Source organism: Haliotis rubra, unplaced genomic scaffold, assembly GCF_003918875.1.
Source record: "Haliotis rubra isolate DU_JTF1 unplaced genomic scaffold, ASM391887v1 Scf871, whole genome shotgun sequence".
Lineage (NCBI taxonomy): Eukaryota > Metazoa > Mollusca > Gastropoda > Lepetellida > Haliotidae > Haliotis > Haliotis rubra.
In genome coordinates, this window is record NW_025767603.1 from 302,300 (window position 1) to 327,068 (window position 24,769).

The 24,769-nt window shown below is 41.1% G+C and overlaps 1 protein-coding gene across 1 annotated transcript in view; it reads right to left on the reverse strand.

The window, feature by feature from the left end:
• Positions 1-1,361: 1,361 nt before the first annotated feature.
• The window catches only part of LOC124263219 (regulatory-associated protein of mTOR-like), a 48,247-nt gene continuing 24,839 nt past the window's right edge, over positions 1,362-24,769 (reverse strand). Inside the window, 25 exon segments of the mRNA XM_046697807.1 lie at positions 1,362-2,752; positions 3,782-6,392; positions 7,462-7,591; positions 7,980-8,096; positions 8,351-8,437; positions 10,169-10,299; positions 11,352-11,458; positions 11,773-11,880; positions 11,999-12,123; positions 14,771-14,888; positions 15,193-15,430; positions 16,308-16,500; positions 16,880-16,983; positions 17,299-17,467; positions 17,469-17,535; positions 18,954-19,031; positions 20,633-20,684; positions 20,686-20,793; positions 21,373-21,513; positions 21,884-21,976; positions 22,169-22,267; positions 22,784-22,849; positions 23,238-23,312; positions 23,613-23,723; positions 23,968-24,051. Coding sequence (XP_046553763.1) covers positions 6,324-6,392; positions 7,462-7,591; positions 7,980-8,096; positions 8,351-8,437; positions 10,169-10,299; positions 11,352-11,458; positions 11,773-11,880; positions 11,999-12,123; positions 14,771-14,888; positions 15,193-15,430; positions 16,308-16,500; positions 16,880-16,983; positions 17,299-17,467; positions 17,469-17,535; positions 18,954-19,031; positions 20,633-20,684; positions 20,686-20,793; positions 21,373-21,513; positions 21,884-21,976; positions 22,169-22,267; positions 22,784-22,849; positions 23,238-23,312; positions 23,613-23,723; positions 23,968-24,051 — 2,670 coding nt within the window. The 3' untranslated portion in view covers positions 1,362-2,752; positions 3,782-6,323.

Genomic DNA, 24,769 nt, shown 5'->3' on the forward strand with positions numbered 1-24,769 from the left:
AAGCTCATTCTACCATTATCTAAACTGGTGTTTGCTTAGAATAACTAATAATGGTTATTAAGTTCAGAGGCTGGGCAGTCTGGTTTTGAAAATCTTGAAATTTTGAGCATGTTTCATATACTAGGAGTGTGACTGCCAGATTTTGGGAAAGATATTTACATATGCCTGCAGCTAACACTGAAGGAAGATCAAGGAATGAGTGCGATGGAAAAAGGTTTTGAGAGACCTAACGGTACATGTCTAGATCATTGAAAGAGGGGAGCGAGAGAATATTGATGAGTTTCAACCAGTGCCATTCAGTGGAGAATGAAGTCACTCTCCAGTGTCGCTCTTTATTTTGACTTTCATTCGTGCCAGACTTGATAATGTGTAGTTGGAATACATGTACATGTAGTACATTAACACTGTATCGTAACTGGTAATACCACTGTGAATGCAGTCCTGCTGACGTAGGGGTTTGTTCAACACTTTGATCAGTATTACTTTAGTGTGCAGCATAGACAGGACTAGGGGTGGGTATTGCAGAGAATTTTCATATTGTGATGCGAAAGCATATACTGCGATATGTATTGCAATATATTGCAAGAAGTTATTTAAAAAAAATAAAAATACTTATACTCGAATTAATGCTTGATTTATAAAGCAAAAACAAAACAAAATCATGTTTGATTAAGCTTTAATAAAAACTTTTAATCCTGACAAAATAAAAATGTAAATAATATTTGGCACACATGAAACAAGGCAATATCCGAAGTTTTCCGAATGCATGTCAAAATACCGGTTTCATATCGTATCGATTTCATGTCTGAACCGGTAAACCGGTTATATTGCGCAGCCCTAGACAGGACTGCACAGTATTAATGGTATACCGCTGTATGCTTTTCAAAGGATTGATATTGTAATATTTTTTCTGAGAACCGGTATATTGGGTAAAGAACATAGATGACGTTTTGGTGATAATCTTTATGATTAAAATTAAAATCTACACACTTTCATACACAACAAATGTTTTCCTTCATAATTCAATGGCAGAATGTAACACTATAAATTGTATAAAAAAAACAAACTAGAATCCCTGACTTATGCAACCTAATTTTGAGATTACTGATATCAGAACCATAACATACATTTTTTAGGGACTTATGTAAATAATAAGGATTGGCATGTATAATTACTTACTGTCAAACACTTAAGTTCCCAATAATATAGCACATATTGTGACACGTCATGATCTTCTGGCCCAAGCTACCACATGGACAGTCTCTAAGCTAAAGAAGATCAAGGGTGGCAGCAAAACCACAAATGAATAAGAAGATATACTTGATATAGAAATAACTGAATTTTAAACAGAACATAACAAAGAAGGTTGACACTTTCTTTATTGACTTTTCAATTTATCTACAAGTGATTCTTTAGTATTATTTACATAATTAACACAGATTTACACTGAAGGCGATTCAGGCCCATAATCACATAATCCTTTTATTTACAATCATCTGTACATTTGAACACAATAAAATGATTATTATATTACAATATCAAATGGTATTTCTCACAATAAGCGTCATCTTTTTGTCTTTTACGTATTGCTAGGTGAGATTAAATCCCTGAAAATGTATCCATATCGTTCAACCTAGCAGAGTCTAACACATAATGTGAATCAGTTAGGCAGGACAACTTAGCTGAGCTTACAACATATGTAATGTGAATCAATTAGGTAGGACAACCTAGCAGAGACTGTAACACTTGTAATGTGAATCAGACAGGACAATCTGGCATTGACTACACTACGTTATGTGAATCAATTATGCTGAACAACCTAGCAGAGACTACAACACGTAATATGAATCAGGACAACCTAGCAGAGCTTACAACACATGTAATGTGAATCAATTAGGTTGGACAACCTAGGATAGACTACAACACATGTAATGTGAATCAGTTAGACAGGACAAGCTAGCAGAGACTGAAACCTGTGTTATGTAAATCTAGATAATGTAGCACCTAAAGGGTAAATAAAATTTCAATACACTGAATAAATGTCAAGGAAAGAAAGCACTTTATAGAAATAATCTATAGCTTAACCAAAACTTAACAATATATAAAATGGAATTTTGAAGCTACAAAATAGTGCCAGGTCAGGAAGACTAAATTATGTCAATAATGTAACAAGTAACGATTGGCCTGGCACCAAAACATAACTTAACATAACAGAACAGTCATAACAATTCATTCTCAGCAGATATACAGCCAAATACAGGATGAAATGGGGTTAACATGCATGAAGCTTGACATTCTGTATTTTGTCAGTGCCTTCTGGATTCATGCAATAACAGCTTGTATTTTCTTGTCCAGATATTTATCACAACAGAAGTGAGACATGACTCGCAGGATGAACAACTTTCAGTATTATGCTGACAAAAATCCACCATCATACAAGAACACAGTACTTATCAAAGGTGTAAATGGGGACATTGTTATCATCACAATTAATGTCATGACACTTTCCTTAAGGGTTCTACAACCGACAGAAAAAGTAATCATTAAATATCTTTATGATTCAGTTCTGATGTATTTGCTACATGCTTCCTGTTCTACCAAGTTCATATGCTTGTTTGGTCAGATTTAATCCTGCAACTGTGTTGAAAAATGTCCTCTATAGCTTGAGAGTGATGACAGGACCAATACGACAATCTGACTACATAGCGTCAACTTAATGTGTCATTCAGTGCTGAGGTCATGTATTAAAGTACTGTCGGAAATAGAAAAAAACTGTATTTTCTCATTTATCTCTACAATTTATGTAGTTGATATGTGAAAGTGTGAAATATCTGTTAACCTGAGTTCAGCTAACTACAGTCTCGGTGGTAGAGAGATAGGAAACGGAGAAAAAGGACTTTACTGAGGGGAAATTAGTGCAGAAATGTGCAATGCGTTTTTTTTCTAAGTCCAAAAAGACTTATTTGGAACAGACCATGGCTTTATGCAAATTAGTGTGCCACGATATTGTATTACAAAGGACACTTTTAAAATGCCCAATTTGAAATTAGACGTAGATTCATTATCAACGATAGCTGATGTAAAAAATAATAATTTTTATGCCGAAACTATTAAGGATGTAGCTACCATGCAGTCTCACTGTCACTATAAAAAGAAACAGATAGGAGGGGCCGTCTCAAAAGCGAAACCTGGGGGGTCGGGCTTGGGGATAGAGATATCAGCTAAGATAAGATAATCCTTTAGGGCAATTATACTGGGGAGGTACACGGCACGTCGTAACAATTTACAAATAATATCCAGTCCTGTCGAACTTCAGGTGGTCATGCGACCTATATACTACGATGCGTTTCTATGGTTTTCGGGTATCATACTCTTTTACATATCTCAACATAAACTATATGAAACTATATGAAAGAAAGACACGTAAGATGTTAATCAATAGATGAGACATAGTCAACACACATGAAAAAGCACAAAATATCTTTGAGATGACCCCTTGTGCCTGTAGGCAGCACATGCACGGTCCGTCGTCATACCTGGCTGAGCGACCTAATTGCCATCTATAGTCTGATCTATTGTTTTCAGCAGCTATTCATATTTTTTCTAACTTTTGCCCGATTTTACGAGTAAACATGCTTTTCTGGATATCGTATTACGCATCCCACTGAACGCCCAGTTAGGCCGAAGTGGGTTATTTCGACATATGCTATTTGCAATTGTGTAAATTTTAGGGATACAGAGTAACAGCCTAAAAACAGTTTTTTTCTATTTCCGACAGTACTATAGAACATCCTACAAACCATACAAAAATGGTGGTTTGCAAACTAGCCTGATGTAAGTTCACAGATGTTTTACACCCAGTCATAATCATGCTGCCCACCACTCCATCTTGCTATACTAACACCTTGTGAAAGTTGGAAATGCCATAGCTATGTTTATGAGGTATATGTGTAAAGGAACTAAAGCTGTGTCTGTGATCTGAAAGCCCAGGGCATCTGGTCAGGGATAAAGATTATCCCAAGGGTGTATCTGTATGTCTTGGGTATTACATATAGTTAGTGATTATAATCAACTCATCACAGTTGTATCTGTGATCTGAAGTCAAGGGCCCGGTTCCACAATATGATCATAGTTAAAAGGTTGTTGTAAATCCCATGCTTAAATGGTTTTTAAGTTGTCATGGGCCTAGGATAGCATTGTGGAGTGGCAACCAAGGAAGGACATCTAGTTGTGAAAATCACTCATCTTGTGCCTGTGAATCTTGAGTATGAAATAGTTTCTGATCAAATAATGAAAATCATCAAGGTCATTTCTGTCATATGTGACCTGTAATTCAGGATAAAGATGGGTAATCTACAAAGAAATGATATGCTCCTGATGTCCGGTGTCCACCATGTGTCTCTGCCACCATGTACCTATACATCTCTGGCAGGGAACCCCATGTGTCTTGTGTGACACTACAAGAGTATGTGTCCCACTCACTCAGCACGCATGTTCTCTCTCACACACACACACACACACGGATGCACGCACACACAAATGCATGCATGCACACACAGGGATGGCACACTTAAAACAATGAATATGTACAAGCTTGACAATTATCACAAAATGATGAGATCACCATCTACTAACCATTCTAAAATTTCTCAAAGCACTGTCATCACAGCCAATAGTGTAGCACTTCAATACCTGTCAACACAGCTGTCAACATAGCAATATATACTGTGTGACCCTTCCATACCGGTGAGCACACTAATATTTATTGTGTAGCACTACCACCAAGATGGCCATATGTAACCTACAAGAAATGCAATGCTTCATCACCTATTAAAATGCCACTTTTTCATATTAAATCTTGGGACTTCTATGGCAGTTGAAATATACCGGATCATACTGCTGTGGAGATGATTGATTGAACAGCTAGTACATGAATGTACTATTGCACATTTGATGATTTTCTCATTAGAATCATGTAGTACACTTCAGTTTTATCATGTTGACAAACCTATTGCACCACACAATTCTGGATTTTCACAGCAATATCTGAGAAAATACATAATGACAAAGAACAAATTCTTAACAGGATGCATATTTCAGGGTAGAGGAGTTTCAAAACAAACTAATCAAACAAGCTCAATCTTCAGAACATAGTTTTCAGTCAATATCATTCCGCAAGCCCACCCATAAATATTCCCAAATTGGACCTCCAGCATCAAATAGTGCCATGTATGTACTACAATAGGGTAGATAAGGAGTATTCAAGGTGTAACATTTGCCAGTGAGTATGTAACTCTATCAACCAGGTGTTGACTCTTCCTGAGTTGTTGACAGTTGTTATCATTCAATATGCAGTACTCTCAACCGTGTTTCTCTGAATGAGCGACGTAAGTCAGTTGCTTATGTTTCATCATCACTACCTGCTACCTTCCTAGATACTAGTTTCAAGTAACCTAAGTGAAACCACACCTTCAATAGTCTGTTCAAATGTGCACCTTATGAAAATGAATGAAAACGAAAAACATATCTTTCTTCAGTATTATGTGACAAACACTAAGTGTGTGGTAGTGATAATGTGTTAGATGCATACACTGATGATATAGTCTTGTTATATTGCTGGAATCTTTCATGGAATTCATACACAAGTACCATGATAATTCAGATACACACTGAGGCCATGCTAGTGCTGCACGATTTAGCCACTACAAGAGCAAATTTATCAAGGACATCATCATTAATCAGTACTGTGAGCACCATTCAGTTACAGTCTCACACATATCTAAACACTGTAAAAATGCAACCAAGAATTTCAGCATCATTCAAAGGACATGGCCTTCATGTAAGACTGAGTTACTTTCCTATTCAAAACTTATCAAACAACTTTTTTTCACAGGACAGAAGCGGTCCTGTCCATTTCTGATGTACATGTAACACAACTCCAGCCCCAAGCATGAGTTGGAAATTGTAGAGCTACTGTTGGTTTTACAGTCAAACAAGCTACTTTATTGTGTTACAAACACTGCTATGAAGAGAAAGGTTTCATTTCCAGTGTGATTTCATGTATTTAATTGTTATCTGAAGCAATGTGCTCACATTGCTAATTAATCCCCACATTAATCATGTTTCCATCCACCAATTTTGGATTCATTTACTTTTAACTATTACATCACAGGTGTAATAGAGATTTTGATTGACAAACATCTAGAAGGTCTAGGGAGTATTACAAAACGTGTGGTCGTACTTTCTCTACAACATTCAGGAACACACAGCAGCTGTCGTGGCAGTAGATGTGACGGTTCTCTCAATGCTAGTCAACACTAACGTCAACTCCTCTTAGCCGGGCTGGAGTACACGGAGACAAACGCGTCATTGCTGCCGGCCGCCAGCCTCACCTGTAGACAAACACATGGAAACTAGAAATCTGTTGTGCAAACACTGGACACATAAAGAAGCAACTCCTCCACATACATCTTCAGAAAGTCCCAGAGACTGTTACATACCACTACATATTTCCATGCGACCGCCTTCGTGGTGTGGTGGTTAGAGCGTCTACGGTCTGCCCGAGACTGCTACAAAGGACCGCCGCGTGGTGTGGTGGTTTTGATCCGATCGCCGCGTCATACCAAAAGACGTTAAAAATGGTACTTGTTGGTCCCTGCCTGGCGCTCGGCATTAATGGGTACATCAAGGACTGGTTGGCTCAGAGTCAGTATAATGTGTCTGATGGGGGTATTCATGCTTCTCTGCGGCATGGTATCTCAGTGAGCTAGCACTATAAAACCAGCTTCAGTCTGGGCTAGTACAAGCAGCCGCACATACACACACATGCACGTCGTCATATGAGCAAAATATTCTCAAGCACGACGTTAAACCCAATTTCACCTCACCTCACATATTTCCATGCAACTTCAAACAGAAAGTCCCAAACCTCTGGCTATAATTATAATATAGCTATTTATTTTGCTTCATCAATAACATCAGTTCTGGTTTGAAAACCTTGTGTCTGTAGCAATAACACTTTCAGTCAAGTGTAGTAAACTCATTGCATATGGCTCTTGGAAAGTTGGTTATCAATGTAACATTCAGCTGCCTAACACCCTGGAGACATTTCAGCAATGAGAGCAAGTAAAGTGATCCTCCTGAAATGTAAGTCTTCTTTTTGTGACACAAGTGCAAAGATTGTTATTGTGTTACTGCTCATTTTGTTCATGCTGAACATTTTTTCAAAGGTGACCCTCTGTTATGTGAGCTGGGGTGAAATCAGTGAGTGAGTGAGTCAAAGCAGAATGAAATTCCGAGCCATGTCAAGGCAATCAAACTCTGCACAGTGAATTGCCACAGCTAAGACAACTGGGTGACCTAGTGCACCGAGATACCATGCCACATCTAGTTATGGATACACCACTGATGACTACCAAGCAGATCCGCCTGTCTAAAGAAAATGTGTTGAGTTGTACTCACTAAGTATGGGTGAAATGTCAGACAGCTGATGGTGCCGATGCGCTGGCCCAGGAATCCCTCGTGGTACTTGATGAGACTGAGGCTGTCTCCACTCTGGTTGTACACACTGATGGACTGATTCACAGACCCACTGAAACCAACACACCACAATATAGCCACTTCAAGCAAATCCATAGATCCTTAACTCTCAACTTGGTATAACTCAGGTCAGGTGCAATTTTGGAAGAGCAGTCTTCCATAACAATATAATAAGCACACATTCCCACCACAGTTCCAGTATCCCGAACCAGTGTGAATTGAGAGAGTGAATGCTGTTTTACACTAACGTCAACACTATTTCAGGTATATTACTGTAGCCAGTAAACAGTCTTGGAAAGATGAGCCTGTGGTAGATTGTTACTGAAGTGCTAAGACACACAGGTCACATTCCACCCTCATTAGTCAGCCCTTATGTACAGTGTTGTTTCCAGAACATCAGTCCAAGACTGCTACCTGTGTACTTGGCAATGTTCACGTACCATGCTATAACATCAGCCCGAGGGTGGACTGCCATGGATGTAATGCTGGACTGGGTGGAAAAGCTCCGGACTGACTCTGTGAATCGCGGGTCCCACATCTTGATGTCACCGCCAGCACTGATGGAGACAGCAATGATCAGAATGGGGCATGCAGTTCGGAAAAAGTGTAACAGATCACCTTTTATGCCTTGAATGCTTAATATATCTTGATGAACAGGTTTTTCTATCATTACTAACAGTTGATTTAGTGATATTAGTCCATGATTCTAAATTCACTTGTTTTTAGGCATGTTTGAAATTTTGTGAATACTGACACGATTCCATGAATGTGACAGCAGTGGACGAAGTGTTGCTGAGTAACTGCCCCCTACCTGGCACTGATTATCTTTCCTTCTGATCCCTTCTGTAGGTGTACATTGACCACCCAGCCAGAGTGTTCCTTCAGCGTCATCACACGACTGTAAGCACGATGAAAGTGTGTTACTACCATGCTGGTCAAGCAGCTACACTATTATACATCACACGACTGTAAGCACGATGAAAGTGTGTTACTACCATGCTGGTCAAGCAGCTACACTATTATACATCACACGACTGTAAGCACGATGAAAGTGTGTTACTACCATGCTGGTCAAGCAGCTACACTATTATACATCACATACTGTAATCACGATGAAAGTGTGTTACTACCATGCTGGTCAAGCAGCTACACTATTATACAGCACGATGAAAGTGTGTTACTACCATGCTGGTCAAGCAGCTACACTATTATACATCACACGACTGTAAGCACGATGAAAGTGTGTTACTACCATGCTGGTCAAGCAGCTACACTATTATACATCACACGACTGTAAGCACGATGAAAGTGTGTTACTACCATGCTGGTCAAGCAGCTACACTATTATACATCACACCCACTGTAAGCACGATGAAAGTGTGTTACTACCATGCTGGTCAAGCAGCTACACTATTATACATCACACGACTGTACTGTGCTAACGATGAAAGTGTGTTACTACCATGCTGGTCAAGCAGCCACACTATTATACATCACACCCACTGTGCTAACGATGAAAGTGTGTTACTACCATGCTGGTCAAGCAGCTACACTATTATACATCACTGCCACTGTAAGCTACACTATTATACATCACACATGATGAAAGTGTGTTACTACCATGCTGGTCAAGCAGCTACACTATTATACATCACGCGACTGTAAGCACAATGAAAGTGTGTTACTACCATGCTGGTCAAGCAGCTACACTATTATACATCACACCGCGACTGTAAGTTAACGATGAAAGTGTGTTACTACCATGCTGGTCAAGCAGCTACACTATTATACATCACACACCATAACGATGAAAGTGTGTTACTACCATGCTGGTCATCAAGCAGCTACACTATTATACATCACACGACTGTAAGCACGATGAAAGTGTGTTACTACCATGCTGGTCAAGCAGCTACACTATTATACATCACACGACTGTAAGCACGATGAAAGTGTGTTACTACCATGCTGGTCAAGCAGCTACACTATTATACATCACACCTGTAAGCACGATGAGAGTGTGTTACTACCATGCTGGTCAAGCAGCTACACTATTATACATCACACGACTGTAAGCACGATGAAAGTGTGTTACTACCATGCTGGTCAAGCAGCTACACTATTATACATCACACGACTGTAAGCACGATGAAAGTGTGTTACTACCATGCTGGTCAAGCAGCTACACTATTATACATGCACTCAAATGATGGTGAAAATATTCCTTCAGAAAGAGGGCTATATAATGGCACTGGGACACAGTACGCAGACAGAAATACCAGATTTCCTCTGCTTCACTAAAGTGAGTGAGTGAGTGAGTTTAGTTTTACGCCGCACTCAGAAATATTCCAGCTATATGGCGGCGGTCTGTAAATAATCGAGTCTGGGCCAGACAATCCAAAGATCAACAGCATGAACATCGATCTGCGCACTTGGGAACCGATGACATGTGTCAACCAAGTCAGTGAGCCTGACCACCCGATCCCGTTAGTTGCCTCTTACGACAATCATGGGATACTGAAGATCAGTTCTAACCGGACCTTCACGGGTTGCTTCATTAAAGAATTAACCTTGAAAACATAAGACTACTCAATATTTGTTTGATAGATAAAGGTATGTCCAATCTCACCATTCTGTTGGAGCAAGTCTCCTGTCAAAGAGCCGAACAGTGCCGTCTCCACAGCCAGCAATCAGCAGTGATCTGCCCATTGAGTCACATGCCAGACTCGTTACACAACTGTCCGCACTGGTCGGAATATCCTGCAAAACATCATGGCTGTGTGGTGAAATACCCACCAAATCTTGTGTTGAGCAAATCTACCCAGAAATCCCCACTGAGAAATATTTAAGAAAGTATGTAATGTTTCACAGCAGCAATCTAAAATACACAAGTGTGGGTGTGACCATTCTCTTCCTACTGAGGTTACTCAAGTCATATCTTCAGACGTAACCTCTGTTCTAATACGGCCATATTTCTTGGTTCTCGTAAAATCCCCTCGCAGCAAAATATCGCAACACAAATTATCTCCCTTCTTGCCATCCAAACAGAACACGTGTTATATCTACTTAGATCCAATATGGAGTTAGTTGATCAATATGCGAAGGATAGATTTGGTATTTCATGATTTAACTGAAAATCAGAAACTAGCAATAGAAAGTGGGGCCACAAATATCCCTCCTCTGCCGATGACTTATGTTGATGTGACACACAAGACATTTATTGGCTAGTGTGTCCGCTGCCAATGAGGGTGATGGAGACACCATTGATCTGCCATTACACAACTGAGTTCTGTCTAGAAGAAACGTTTGCGCATCGCACAGGGAAAGGTTCTAGTTTTCCCGAAGCATACGGAAATTACCGAGGCTTTGCGAATGATCACTGGTTACGTGGGAAGATATAACTTGAGTAACCTCTGTGGGAGGAGTGAGTGAGTGAGTGAGTGAGTATGGTTTTACGCCGCTTTTAGCAATATTCCAGCAATATCACGGTGGGGACACCGGAAATGGGCTTCACACATTGTACCCATGTGGGGAATCGAACCCGGGTCATCGTCGTGACGAGCGAACGCTTTAACCACTAGGCTACCCCACCACCCAACCTCTGTGGGAAGAGAATGGGTTGTGACAAGACTGAATGATGAGCAACAGCCTTCCTGGGCATGACAGCACACCATCTGAAATGCTGACATCCCCAGTCATCCCTTACAACAAGCTAATGGGCAGTGGCGACCATTACTCTCTGGCATCCACGAGGGGTGACCAAGTCATGGTTTGAGTAAGCTAATGGAAGGAGGATACTGGAAGGCAGGTACCTGTAACTTCATCTCCTTCTGCGTGTCCCACAGTCGAATGATCCTGACATCGCCTGAAGCCAGCAGCATCCCGGAGTCCTGCTCCCACTCACACACAAGCCCTGAACCTGAACACAGAGAGAAGGGTCATCACGGCATGATTCCTCCACCCGACAATCTGGGCTCATTGTCTAGTTGTACAATAGTCAGAGTGTGTATAACAGACTTGGATTGGTTAGGATTGGATTGGATTGGAGATTTGAACTGTAGTTTATAAAGCGTCCTAGACTGATGATTACCACTTTGGTGAATTACTAGCCAACAGGTATGAGGCTGATCAACCTAGAAACAGTCATTGTGAATTTGTGTTTCATTCAAGACATCTGGGCTGCCTGTGCACCAACATGACCAGACAGACAAAGAATTACAGGGCTGAACTTGCCTCTAGATAATGGCAGCATATCAGACAGTGCCTGAAAAGCTGTCACCAGTTCCTTCCCTTTGCCATCATCAACCATATACTTCCGCCAGATTCTCACTGCACCATCATCTGTAAGATAAAATCCATAATTCACAAATACTTCACATATGGAGGACAGTGGTGGCCTAAACTACAAACACTGCATTCATTAAACAGTTAGACGAAAACAGGACCTGGCAGGCATTACCTGATCCACACATCAGCAATGCTTTGTCGTGAGCATTGATGTAGTCCATGGCGGTGATGCGGGTGGACTTGGGATTGTCGTTGATGATGTAGCTGAGTCTAGTGCCCTGCTCCCAGTTCCAGATGCTGAAAGATAATACACACATTGAGCTAAGCTTGCCAAGCAGTTACTCTCCACCTACTCTGCAGGGTAAATCACCATTGTACTTATTGTCCTTACAAGTTTCTGGGGACCAACGCTAACCCCAGCACCTGAGGGGTGGCAAAGTGAATAAGTGTGAGCATGGTCATCTTGCCTCACATCACACTTCTACTTGAATAATGGAGTCTTGACCAAGCAATACAGTTGTCTGAGCTGAAGGTGAGGTGAGGTGAGGTGAAAATGGTTTTTACGTCGTGCTTGAGAATATTTCGCTCATATGACGACGTGCATGCGTGTGTATGTGTATGTGCAGCTGCTTGTACTAGCTCAGACTTAAGCTGGTTTTATAGTGCTAGCCCACTGAGATACCATGCCGCAGTGAAGCATGAATACCCCACTCAGACACATTATACTGACTCCGAGCCGACCAGTCCTTGATGTACCCATTAATGCCGAGCACCAGGCAGGGACCAACAAGTACCATATTTTAACGTCTTTTGGTATGACGTGGTCAGGGATCGAATCCGCGACCTTCCGCTCTCCAGGTGAATGCTCTAACCACTACACCACGGAGGCGGTCTTGAGCTGAAGGAATAATCCACTCCATTTGGGAAGAATGACACGGAATCAGCCAGGATCTCATTACAAAACTCATCCTTACCTGTACAACTATCATAAGTCCATGTACAGGAGATTCCTTTATCTTAGCACTAAGATGGCCCTTTGGAATAGCCCCCTGGTCACATACTCTTAAAATCCAGTTCCTCATTCTATTCAGGTAAGAGACATGCAACATATGCTGGTCTTTCTCCATGTAAACTAGACATCAATTCAGTGTGTGAGAGATCCGGCTTACCTGACACCAGACTCCTTGTCTGCCACTTAGCTAAGTGAGGCTTGTAAGGTGTGTGAGAGATCCGGCTTACCTGACACCAGACTCCTTGTCTGCCACTTAGCTAAGTGAGGCTTGTAAGGTGTGTGAGAGATCCGACTTACCTGACACCGGACTCCTTGTCTGCCACTTAGCTAAGTGAGGCTTGTAAGGTGTGTGAGAGATCCGGCTTACCTGACACCAGACTCCTTGTCTGCCACTGCTAAGTGAGGCTTGTAAGGTGTGTGAGAGATCCGACTTACCTGACACCAGACTCCTTGTCTGCCACTTAGCTAAGTGAGGCTTGTAAGGTGTGTGAGAGATCCGACTTACCTGACACCAGACTCCTTGTCTGCCACTTAGCTAAGTGAGGCTTGTAAGGTGTGTGAGAGATCCGACTTACCTGACACCAGACTCCTTGTCTGCCACTTAGCTAAGTGAGGCTTGTAAGGTGTGTGAGAGATCCGGATTACCTGACGCAGACACCTAAGTGACTTGTAAGGTGTGTGAGAGATCCGGATTACCTAGACTCCTTGTCTGAGGCTAAGTGAGGCTTGTAAGGTGTGAGAGATCCGGCTTACCTGACACCAGACTCCTTGTCTGCCACTTAGCTAAGTGAGGCTTGTAAGGTGTGTGAGAGATCCGACTTACCTGACACCGGACTCCTTGTCTGCCACTTAGCTAAGTGAGGCTTGTAAGGTGTGTGAGAGATCCGACTTACCTGACACCAGACTCCTTGTCTGCCACTTAGCTAAGTGAGGCTTGTAAGGTGTGTGAGAGATCCGACTTACCTGACACCAGACTCCTTGTCTGCCACTTAGCTAAGTGAGGCTTGTAAGGTGTGTGAGAGATCCGACTTACCTGACACCAGACTCCTTGTCTGCCACTTAGCTAAGTGAGGCTTGTAAGTGTGTGAGAGATCTGACTTACCTGACACCAGACTCCTTGTCTGCCACTTAGCTAAGTGAGGCTTGTAAGGTGTGTGAGAGATCTGACTTACCTCACACCAGACTCCTTGTCTGCCACTGCTAAGTGAGGCTTGTAAGGTGTGTGAGAGATCTGACTTACCTGACACACCAGACTCCTTGTCTGCCACTTAGCTAAGTGAGGCTTGTAAGGTGTGTGAGAGATCCGACTTACCTGACACCAGACTCCTTGTCTGCCACTTAACTAAGTGAGGCTTGTAAGGTGTGTGAGAGATCCGACTTACCTGACACCAGACTCCTTGTCTGCCACTTAGCTAAGTGAGGCTTGTAAGGTGTGTGAGAGATCTGACTTACCTGACACCAGACTCCTTGTCTGCCACTGCTAAGTGAGGCTTGTAAGGTGTGTGAGAGATCCCACTTACCTGACACCAGACTCCTTGTCTGCCACTTAACTAAGTGAGGCTTGTAAGGTGTGTGAGAGATCCGACTTACCTCACACCAGACTCCTTGTCTGCCACTGCTAAGTGAGGCTTGTAAGGTGTGTGAGAGATCCGACTTACCTCACACCAGACTCCTTGTCTGCCACTAGCTAAGTGAGGCTTGTAAGGTGTGTGAGAGATCCGACTTACCTGACACCAGACTCCTTGTCTGCCACTGCTAAGTGAGGCTTGTAAGGTGTGTGAGAGATCCGACTTACCTGACACCAGACTCCTTGTCTGCCACTAGCTAAGTGAGGCTTGTAAGGTGTGTGAGAGATCTGACTTACCTCACACCAGACTCCTTGTCTGCCACTGCTAAGTGAGGCTTGTAAGGTGTGTGAGAGATCTGACTTACCTCACACCGGACTCCTTGTCTGCCACTGCTAAGTGAGGCTTGTAAGGGTGGAACTTGACCACTGATGGAGGGTACTGGTTACGGTTCACAAAGATCTGGTCATCCAGCCGACTGAAACCTGGAGATATACATCACATCAACTTGGTTGTCATTTGTATAGTATACCTTTGCACTACTATCGTCAATGAGATAAATGTCAAGTTTTGTTTGTTTGCTGGTTACCATACCATATTTAAGGGCCCACCTTAATGTTAAATGCTGATAACACATATACACTACAATTCACTTGGTAATTTATCAAATCCATATCCTAGAGAAACACTAAACTTTGTCCAGTAGTAAAACAAACTAACATGTTAACGTAACTATAGTATGATACTATACTGAGTAAATCATGAGTGAGGTGATATCAAGGGACTAACCAGCTCTAATCTGGTCTTCACGGGCGTCTCTGCGGACATGTGAGTTACGCAGAAAACAGTACTCTCGCCGATGGTGCGGCTCACTCTCTGGGTCACTCATCTCTCTCATTCTGTGAACTGGCTGCGCAAAATGTCGAAAACTCCACTGGAAGAACTCGGTGGAAACAGGGCCGATGTTCTGTGAACTGGATGCGTTGGAGGTAGTAATGTTGGGCACCTCCTCCTCCTTCTCCTCAATCTACAGCATCATAGTCTCCATTCATACATAATCACAGGTGGGTAGTGGCCACAACATTGTACTGCCACATATTGCGGTGCAGGTATCCCTACATTCTAACTATAAATTACAGACACCGAGTTGTATGTAGAAAATTGGAAATTCTAACTATAAATTGTATAAATGTAATACTTATCCTATCATTGTGAGATGGGCTAAATTTAAAAACTAGGACTTGTATGTAAAAACTGAATATTACTAAGCATGATCAGTCACTGCCATTTTGTATGCATGAATACAGGGCAGGTAACACGAGAGATCATTCCTCCTTCTGCCTATTCCACATATTGTCAAGTTTGTCAATCAATCTTGCAGGGAAACATCCTTACAGAATAGATTTCTCTGAAGATTTAGGCTAAACAATACAAATAAAAATGAGTGAGTGAGTGAGTTTTGTTTTACGCTGCTTTTAGCAATATTCCAGTAATATCATTGCGGGGAACACGAGAAATGGGCTTCACACAATATACCCATGTGGGGAATCGAACCTGGGTCTTCGGCGTGACGAGTGAACGCTTTAACCTCTAGGCTACCCCACCGCCCCCAAAAAATAATGCAACTTTAGTACTATGTACAGTTTAAAAAGTGTATGACTGTACTTGTTCTATAATGCAGTCTCAGATGTATAACACTTTACTACCTTCTCAACATCACAATCCCTTAATGCATTCAAATCAACATGACAAAGCTCTTACAAAACAACATATATGTAAATCTGCTTCAAGATATTACACCGTATCAATAATTACATATGTAACAAAATATGTCCTGAACATTTCCTAGCTTTGTGCAACATACTAGCATCCTTGTCTTTAAGTTGTCAACGCATGTGACTCACTGGTGTGGGACCTTTATCAAATATCTTCCTGTGACGGGAGAATTGCATGGAGTACGGTTGGTGAGGGGGCTGGGAGCTCTGCCCGGTCCCTCGAACTGGGGTCACAAGAATGTTGGTGCGCCCTGGGGACTGGTTGTCTCGGTTCCGAACTTCATCAACACTGTTTATCATGTCCGAATTTTGGGGAGGTGTCCTGTGTCAGATTAAAGCAGCAATGAACAGTGGTTATGTTGGGTTTAGTGCTTTTCAAGCAGGGAGCATGATGGGTTTAGAGCTTATATAAGAATCAGCTACGATGACTTCCACATGGACAATGTTAAATCAATGATATTCAGTGGCATCAATATGATGTGACAGAACATCTGTTTTAAGTAACTGAGAAGGAGCTAAACACTCCTTTCAAATGTTTTCAGTAGCGGTAATATCATGGGGTTCCCTGTCCTAGTGTGAAGGAACAATACACTAATATGTTTCAAATTATGTCTAAACTGAAACCCACCCATCAGGTTATATAAACAGACAAATCTGGGATCCAAACCATAACCAGAGCATGGCTGCAGCAAGATACATACCCAAGTATCATGTTAGCTGGGGGCTTGTTTGAAGGACTGCAGGGAGCAGAGTGAGACATCTGACTGTTCTGAATCATCATCTTGGGCTTGGCACACAGCGACGCCTGACAGGACAGAACAAGCATGGTAACATTCTCCCAGTCACAGTACTCTTCTGTATATACGGAGTAAGTGCTATGTCAAATCCTCAAAGACAATTTTCATTTTACAGCCAAGCTAAGTTGATGTGTTGTGGCAACATTCCTTAAAATACACACAAGTATGTCAATGCAGTGTAACCTTGCTATGTGTCCTCATAGCAGTGTATGATTTCATAAATAGAAGGTTGCAGAACGTTAGTTATTGAGGGAACATCGTACATACAAATAATTTATTTGTGAAGATAGATGAGGCTGATCAGCAGAACAGCCCTGACTGACCCTGAGCCTGACAGAGTTGACAATCTTCTTGGCCATGTCTGCCACCTCCGTGTGGGGGTCCATGGCTAGCAGCAGCAGTGAGCGCCACACACACATGTGAACGTTCTTGAAGGCCAGGCCACTGAGGGAGGATGACGAGGAGTCTCTGCGTAGACCATCATGGCTGCCGGCACTCTCTTACGCTGGTGGAGCTACTACTGGTGTAGTTCTGTAGGGGCGTCATGGAGGTGGGAGTGGCTACAACATCAGGAGGGGGGCATGGTCTAACAACTGAGGGGTGTGGTTGATGCCAACATTATTTCAGTATATCACACTGTGACATGTAAATGAAGGCAAAATGTGCGCTATTAAATTGTAGCTCACCAAGATAAGAAGACAACAGTTTAAAATGTCAACAAACAGGCACTTGAGAAAAAGTCTGCACAAGCGCTGGCAACCTAACACTAAAATCCTTTGCTTACAAATCTTAAAGATGTCACCATGATAGGAAACATATATACCAAAGTTGACCTTTCTCAGAATGGCAAGGTAAGATGCATGCAGATCCAATTATGGACTACAGAATATAAAAGCATGGTCAAAACACAAAAATCAAAAAGGTAGAATTCAAATTAAAGAGGCAAAAGTGAACGTATGTTGGAACTCCAAAACTAACTACATCTGTGCCATATTTGGTAACATTTGAACAGAACTGACCACAAACAGCTTTTTCTATATGATTGCCATAATGGCAATAGTGAAAAGCAGAATCCTCTTCTCCTCATTGGTGCAGTTCATTGATCTAGTCCTGCGTCCAGAGAAATTGTTAACAATTTTGGTATTATTCAACATGGCCAGTAGGGCTGTGTATTGGCAAATGAATCGTTAGCCATATATTGAAATACTGCATCTGTATTGTGATACGTATTGAGATATATTGGAAGCTAACATGTTTTACAGTATGTGGCACTGATTGTATATGTAATTTCAATCTACGACTGGCAGACCCTGGCTTAGTAAGGTGTAAATTACGGTTTGATACACCTGACAGTTGCCCTCATTTCAATGTTGTTACATCAACAGTTCCAATTCAGCATCTAATCATAAAAGCAAATAATTCCATATTCACTGACACAAATAGTATATAACATTTTTGACATTTTCACAACTGAATACTACTGCTCCTCAAATAGTAAATTAGTAGAACCATAACATCACTTCAACAAAAACAGCATGCTATCAACAGAATCATCCTGTACGTATCGAGTCACAAAATAGCTCAAATATCTTGTAAAGATAGTTGATTTATTTCTTGAGAAGACCCCTATCTGGGCATTATGAAGAGGTGTTTTATCAACATTTGATAAGATCTTCTTCTATACTACTAGCCATTACAACAATACCTATAAACATAATAGACAACAGTCACTGAACATACAAAGGAACCACTCTGAAACAATGGTGAATCAATACTGTCATCTTCACAAACTTACATCGTTGGTATATTTCTACTATACCTGCTGTGCAACATTCCATCAATTACTGTTTACATTTTTCTGCTGCTCGAGTTAACACAATTTGTAATCATACTTAGCTAAATGGGAAGATAGCTTATGCAAGTGGAGTGATATGCAGAGGAAAAGGTTCCCATAATGCAAGTGGGAGAAATGTCTTACAGGATAGCATGCCCTTCAGGCTACCGCGAGAAGCACTGCGCCGGATGCCAGCTGCACTCAAAGGTGAGAGCAAGCCATCTGAAATACATGGTGAAGGTCACATGGAACCTTAAGGTAAAGGCCATAAAGCTGTAAGGTTAAGGAGGGTGCTGATTGTAATTAATCTTTACTAACACGAATATATCAAAGACAATACCCATATTTAGTTCAGTTCAAAGACATAACATATGTTTGAACATTAGTAACATTATCATTATCATCAACATTAACAATGATTAAGAAATAATTCACACATCAATAGTATTACACTAACGTAACCTTGATTTGTGGATATAAGGGAATTTCTGTGAAAATCATATTTCAAATGCACAATTTCATTTTGTATGCTCATTGATTATTTTATTCTATGATTCAGCAAATTGAAAATGTCCATTAGTCCACTCGTGAACGAAACATTTGTTTACCGAAGCCATTTGCAAGCATCACCCATTTGTGTGCACACAAAATGTGACATCACCTTTTTCGGGGATAATGTAGTCAGTTACAATATATCACTGTACAACAGCCCATTGCAGTAAGTATTGACACTAAGAAAGCAGATGATGAGATGTGAGAAGGTTGACGCTAACGGTATCTTTTTCACTTGACATTTTGTAAAAACAAAATTTGGTATTAGTGCCATTAGTGATCTTGGGCTATTTATCTCAGTGCTGGAAAATTAGATTTATTGTACTTACTCTTAATGCACACATTCAGAACATTCTTGTCAGCAAGGCTTGGCATTGAGTGTATATCAAAAGTACCGCTTTGTGACATCATACAAGACTTAATTTACGACATAGCATGATAATAAGCGCAATCCACGAATCAAGGTTATCCACAAATTTAGGTTATGGTTCTGTAACTGATTAAAACACAAATATCATATGTGAAAAATGCGTTGTTTTACGCTTCAGTTATGAATTATATTAAATAAAAACTAACCTAAGCACTACATCCAGTTAAGTGTTAATGTATTTCCTGTCACAAACATCCTGTGACTGGCTATATTAGTGAAACCCTACAACACTAACATCAAGACTGATGATGTCCAAGTACTACCCACTGTTTCAGACATGCTACCCCCCCAACAAAGTACCAGTTGGTTATTACATGCATATATTGTGTGATGGTGGCAGGTTTCTGGAGGGGTTAGAGTTGGGAATGCAGACACTCAGCTCAAAAGAGAAAGAATCTTGATGCATAGACTTCATTCAAGCCAAACTGAGTAAGATAACTCACAAGTTAAAGGTATTTTTTATCACATTAAAAATCAAGGTGTTCATTTAACTGTATCAATATCCAAAATATGCACAGATTCTGATAGTTTAGTTGTCCAAATTCTGGTTGTTACAATGACAGAAAAATATATGCTAATTTCAAGACACATTTCCCGAGATATGAAACATGTATTTATGATGAATTTGAACAAAATGGAGAATCATAAAATATATATGATACATCAGGGCCCCATAGCTATCGTAGCGCTACGACAGTCGTAAGCCAATGTTAAAATATGGTAGTTACGATCATCTTAGCACTACGATTGCTTTGAGGAACGGGGCCCAGATAATCTAAACTGTTTTGTCAAACTAGTTTTGTGGTGACTTTGAGCAGAGTATCTGTGTAGGAATGCATACCAGTGCCAGGGGTGACAACATTCCACCCACCGGGGGCCTCGGCTGACACGATCTGGCGTGTTACGATCCTTCAACTTCTCCTCCTCCAACATCTGAGAGGCTACAGCAGCGAACTGCCCTTCAAACTGCACCACTAGACCACCAAAAGCCACAGCCAGCTCCTGCAAGCCACAGCCACACTTATACACAGTCAAGGCAGGGTGGACCAGACCAGCTCATACTGACCGTGTGGACATCTCACATCAAGAACTGGTGCAACACATACTGGACATAATTCAGCAGTATTAATATCATTTTCAATTCTTTACAATTGTGAACACAGGTTAATCATTAACAAACACATTTTGTTTGCATGAAATCGTATTTGAATAATAAAGTGTAAAACAACATCAATTAGTCAAAATGTATGCAAACATTTAAGAAGATCTACTAAATAGTATTTTGTTCTGGAAACAGTGTGATGAGCAGATGAAAAGATGTCCTCTCAAACTTGTGGTAGGGAGAGACGGGGCAGTTTCTTTTGATCACTTAATCATGATGATGTTGAATGTATTTACTAGAACAGGTTGACAACAACTCAACTGTCTTCTGTTACTGGACTATCTTCTGTCATGACAATCTTACAGAAATCTGAATGATGAATTTGATCACTGTTTATTTCAATGGCCTTGACAAAAGGTTCTTGTTTCTGCCTTGTAACCATGGTTCCTGACACAAATGAGTGAGATGACCTTGCTCACCTTCCTGACCAGGGGACTGCCGTCAGAAGCGACCTCTGCCAATCTCATCCCGACCCCCAGGTCGATCTGGATCGCATGGTCACTTCGTTCAGACCTGTTGCTTATGAATGTCCCCAGAGCAAATACAGCTGCTGCACGAACCTGCCACAAGAACATTGAGTGAGGTTTACCCTGCAGTCAGCAAACAACCAGGGCCAAGTGAAGATACCAATTAGGAACGATCCTATGTATCATAGCACTCAGAAACAAACTAACCCAGGAAAAGCAGTGTAACATTCAATCCTATAGGGAATTCCGCAGAGATGACAGGGGATACATGCTTTTCTGGCCTCACTTGAAACTTGACATGTCTGAGAATGGCAGGTTATTGTAAAGGTTAAATAATAGTTATAGCTGTCATATTTCATGGACAACGATGCTGTGTCCTGCACAAAACCAGTTAACATTAAACACTACAGAAGGTTTCAGTGTGTAGCTGTACTGTAAGAGCCATCCCAATTGAATGGCTCACCTCTGGTACTGGATCCATCAGTAGTTTGTAGAGCTTCTCATGTGCGCTATCTCTCACACCACACCACCTTGCATTGTCAAAGTTAGTCCACACCTACAAAAATAAATCTAAATAGATACTAGTTCCATATTAATTTCACCATATACCCTGTTACTCTTCACAGGTTGAGTAGTTTCATATAAAACATGAAACAATTAAGTTTGGTGTATCATGGAATACAAGAAGTATCCCTAGTTATTGATATTCAGCACCTACCACACGGAAGGCTGCAGTGTGTGGACTCACCTTGCCCAGACAGAGAGCCAGCCACTGTCGGAGGGTGGAGTTGCGGTCGCCCAGTTGTTCCAGACACACTGATATGACGCCCCCTTGTAAGGCAGCTTCCTGGAGACACACATACACTACTTCATCACCTCTAGTTGCAACATACAGCTATCAGACAGATCTGGCAGCATTGTGAAAGTCCAAACAGCTGCCTGCCTGAACTGTTCAGATACTTGTCACAGTTGAAATATTGGATATCATTTGCTTGTTACGACTGCCTTTTTCAAAAATTGATATACCACACTGAAGAGTCTGGTGGCCATCACAAGATATTGTTGCTGCACAAATATTTCAATATTTCGCTGTAATTTGTGAACCTGCATCAGAAATTTCCACTAAGGCCTTCTGATGTGACAGATCATAACACCATAGACATTACAGTATTGACACCTAGAACTCACAGTACAAACATCAATGTCTGCAGGATACCTACATCTGGATCTAGTCACAATGTCAACATTCTTCTTCTAACAACACCACAGTTGCTCCAACACATCAGATATTATTATGTTTTATGTATTTCTATGATGTATAAACTTCACACAGACACAAGACATAACGAGTGGGACCACTGACCTGACCCTGCTGGTATTCATTTACTATCATTGCCAGGACGAAGGCTGCCATTGTCCGGTGCTCAGCCTGAAGAAATACATATAAATGAGTCGGTGTTTGCTTGAAAACTGCCTTGTATGGTGTGTCGGCTCCATATGGGATTCAAACCCACTCTCAAAGGCATGCAAGTGTTGTGAGCACAAACGGCCATTGTGATTTACCTGTTGTACTAATTGCTGACCAAGCTGCACCTTAACTTAAATCCTAATAAACACAGCGTTGCCACTCTTTCACCTCACACATACAGCTGATTTCATGCCATATCACTTGGGGCAAATACTGGCTGATGAGAGGCTCCCTTCTGTATGGATACCTCAATCTCTATCAGGACCATAATTCACATGTAAAGTTGACATCACCAGAAATAAGTACAACTGGCAAAATACCACCCTCACAAGATAAGGAGAACACCTACCGGCAAATATGGATCAGCAAGAATAGACAGGAAGTACTTATGACCATTGTCCTTCACAAGGTCTGCCTGGCAGGACTGAAAACCACAATAGATTAAGTAAATTCATTAAATTCAGAAATAAGGTCGCAAAATATACTCAGTTCTAACACTCTGTTACTGTTTTGTTTAACACTTATCAATATACCAGCTATAATAGCGGCCTGGGATCAATTATCCAACATAATAACCAGTGATGAATATAATGAACAATATCCAACAGTCTCAGTACTCTGACACAATCAATCCAGTAACCAAGTCCGTCACCCTAACATTTAATTGCCTGTCATGACAAGCACTCTGCTGGATTTCCCTCTGTAAATAACCTATAACACCTACACTGTCCACAGCCAGTATTTTGGCCCAGATGAACACCAGTAGAGGTCGAAGCTCTCTTGCCGAGCTCTGAAGGAGCTTCAACACATAGGGGAAGATACCAACTGACAGGGCCTGGAACATGAAGAAATCATTGGGTGAGAACCTACCTCAGGATCATTGACCTGCCTGAAAAAGTCACAAAGCGTTTGTTTAATTTGAATTATTGTGTATTCACATCTCCAAATTCTTTTGATCCATGGGCACTTTGGCAGATCAGGTGTTTTGTTCAATCTTTTTTATGTAGATTATTTCACGCATTTGTTTTACATGTTTGATGTAATATAAGACCAAAACTTCCTCCCTGGTCATGACGTACCAGACTCACAGCCCAGGGACCAAGGTCCAGGAACTTGCCCAGCAGATCAAGGGCTCGCAGTCGATGAACTTGACTCAGCAACACCTGGGGATATGAAACAAACTTGTAATAACAAGTAGCTCTGTTCAATAACACAGTGTTACACTGGCATCATTTGATGTACAGTTCGATGCCATTTAACTTATATGACTCAGAAGTTTATATTCACAAAAGCACAGTGTCAGATACTTTTGGCAGCGTTTGAGGACATATCTTGTTTTATGTACAATCACACATTGTTTGATTCAAAATGTAATGGATTCCTCTGACAAAATTGATGGATCATGGGAAATTTTCTGTCCTGGAAAATCTACTTAGCCAGGTCTCACATACTCTTCAAACTGTTTCTGATACACTGATAAATGGTGACATGTAAATATGGTGGATCAGCATCAATATCATAGTGTCACATTATTCAAGTGTGATTGTCATTTTTCAAAATCAGACTGTCTAACGTTGTGTTTATTATTATTCAAGCAATATGGCAACAGACTGCTTGAGGCCAAGTCCAAGCATAAACACACAAATATTTTCAAGACTGACTTGACCTTGACATGAATGTCGGTGTATGAAATATGCAAAAATGGTACTAAAGAAACTGCTTATTGAAAAACATTCATGGGAAGTCTTGAAAGTCTATGAAGAAAATCCACTGAATTCAGGTTAACATGTTGAAATCTTCAAAGTTTTGCTGTGACCTTGAAAATTAAGTGAAGGTGACCAAAATCGACTGGGCCCTGCGCCTTCACTGGATGAAGCTTGG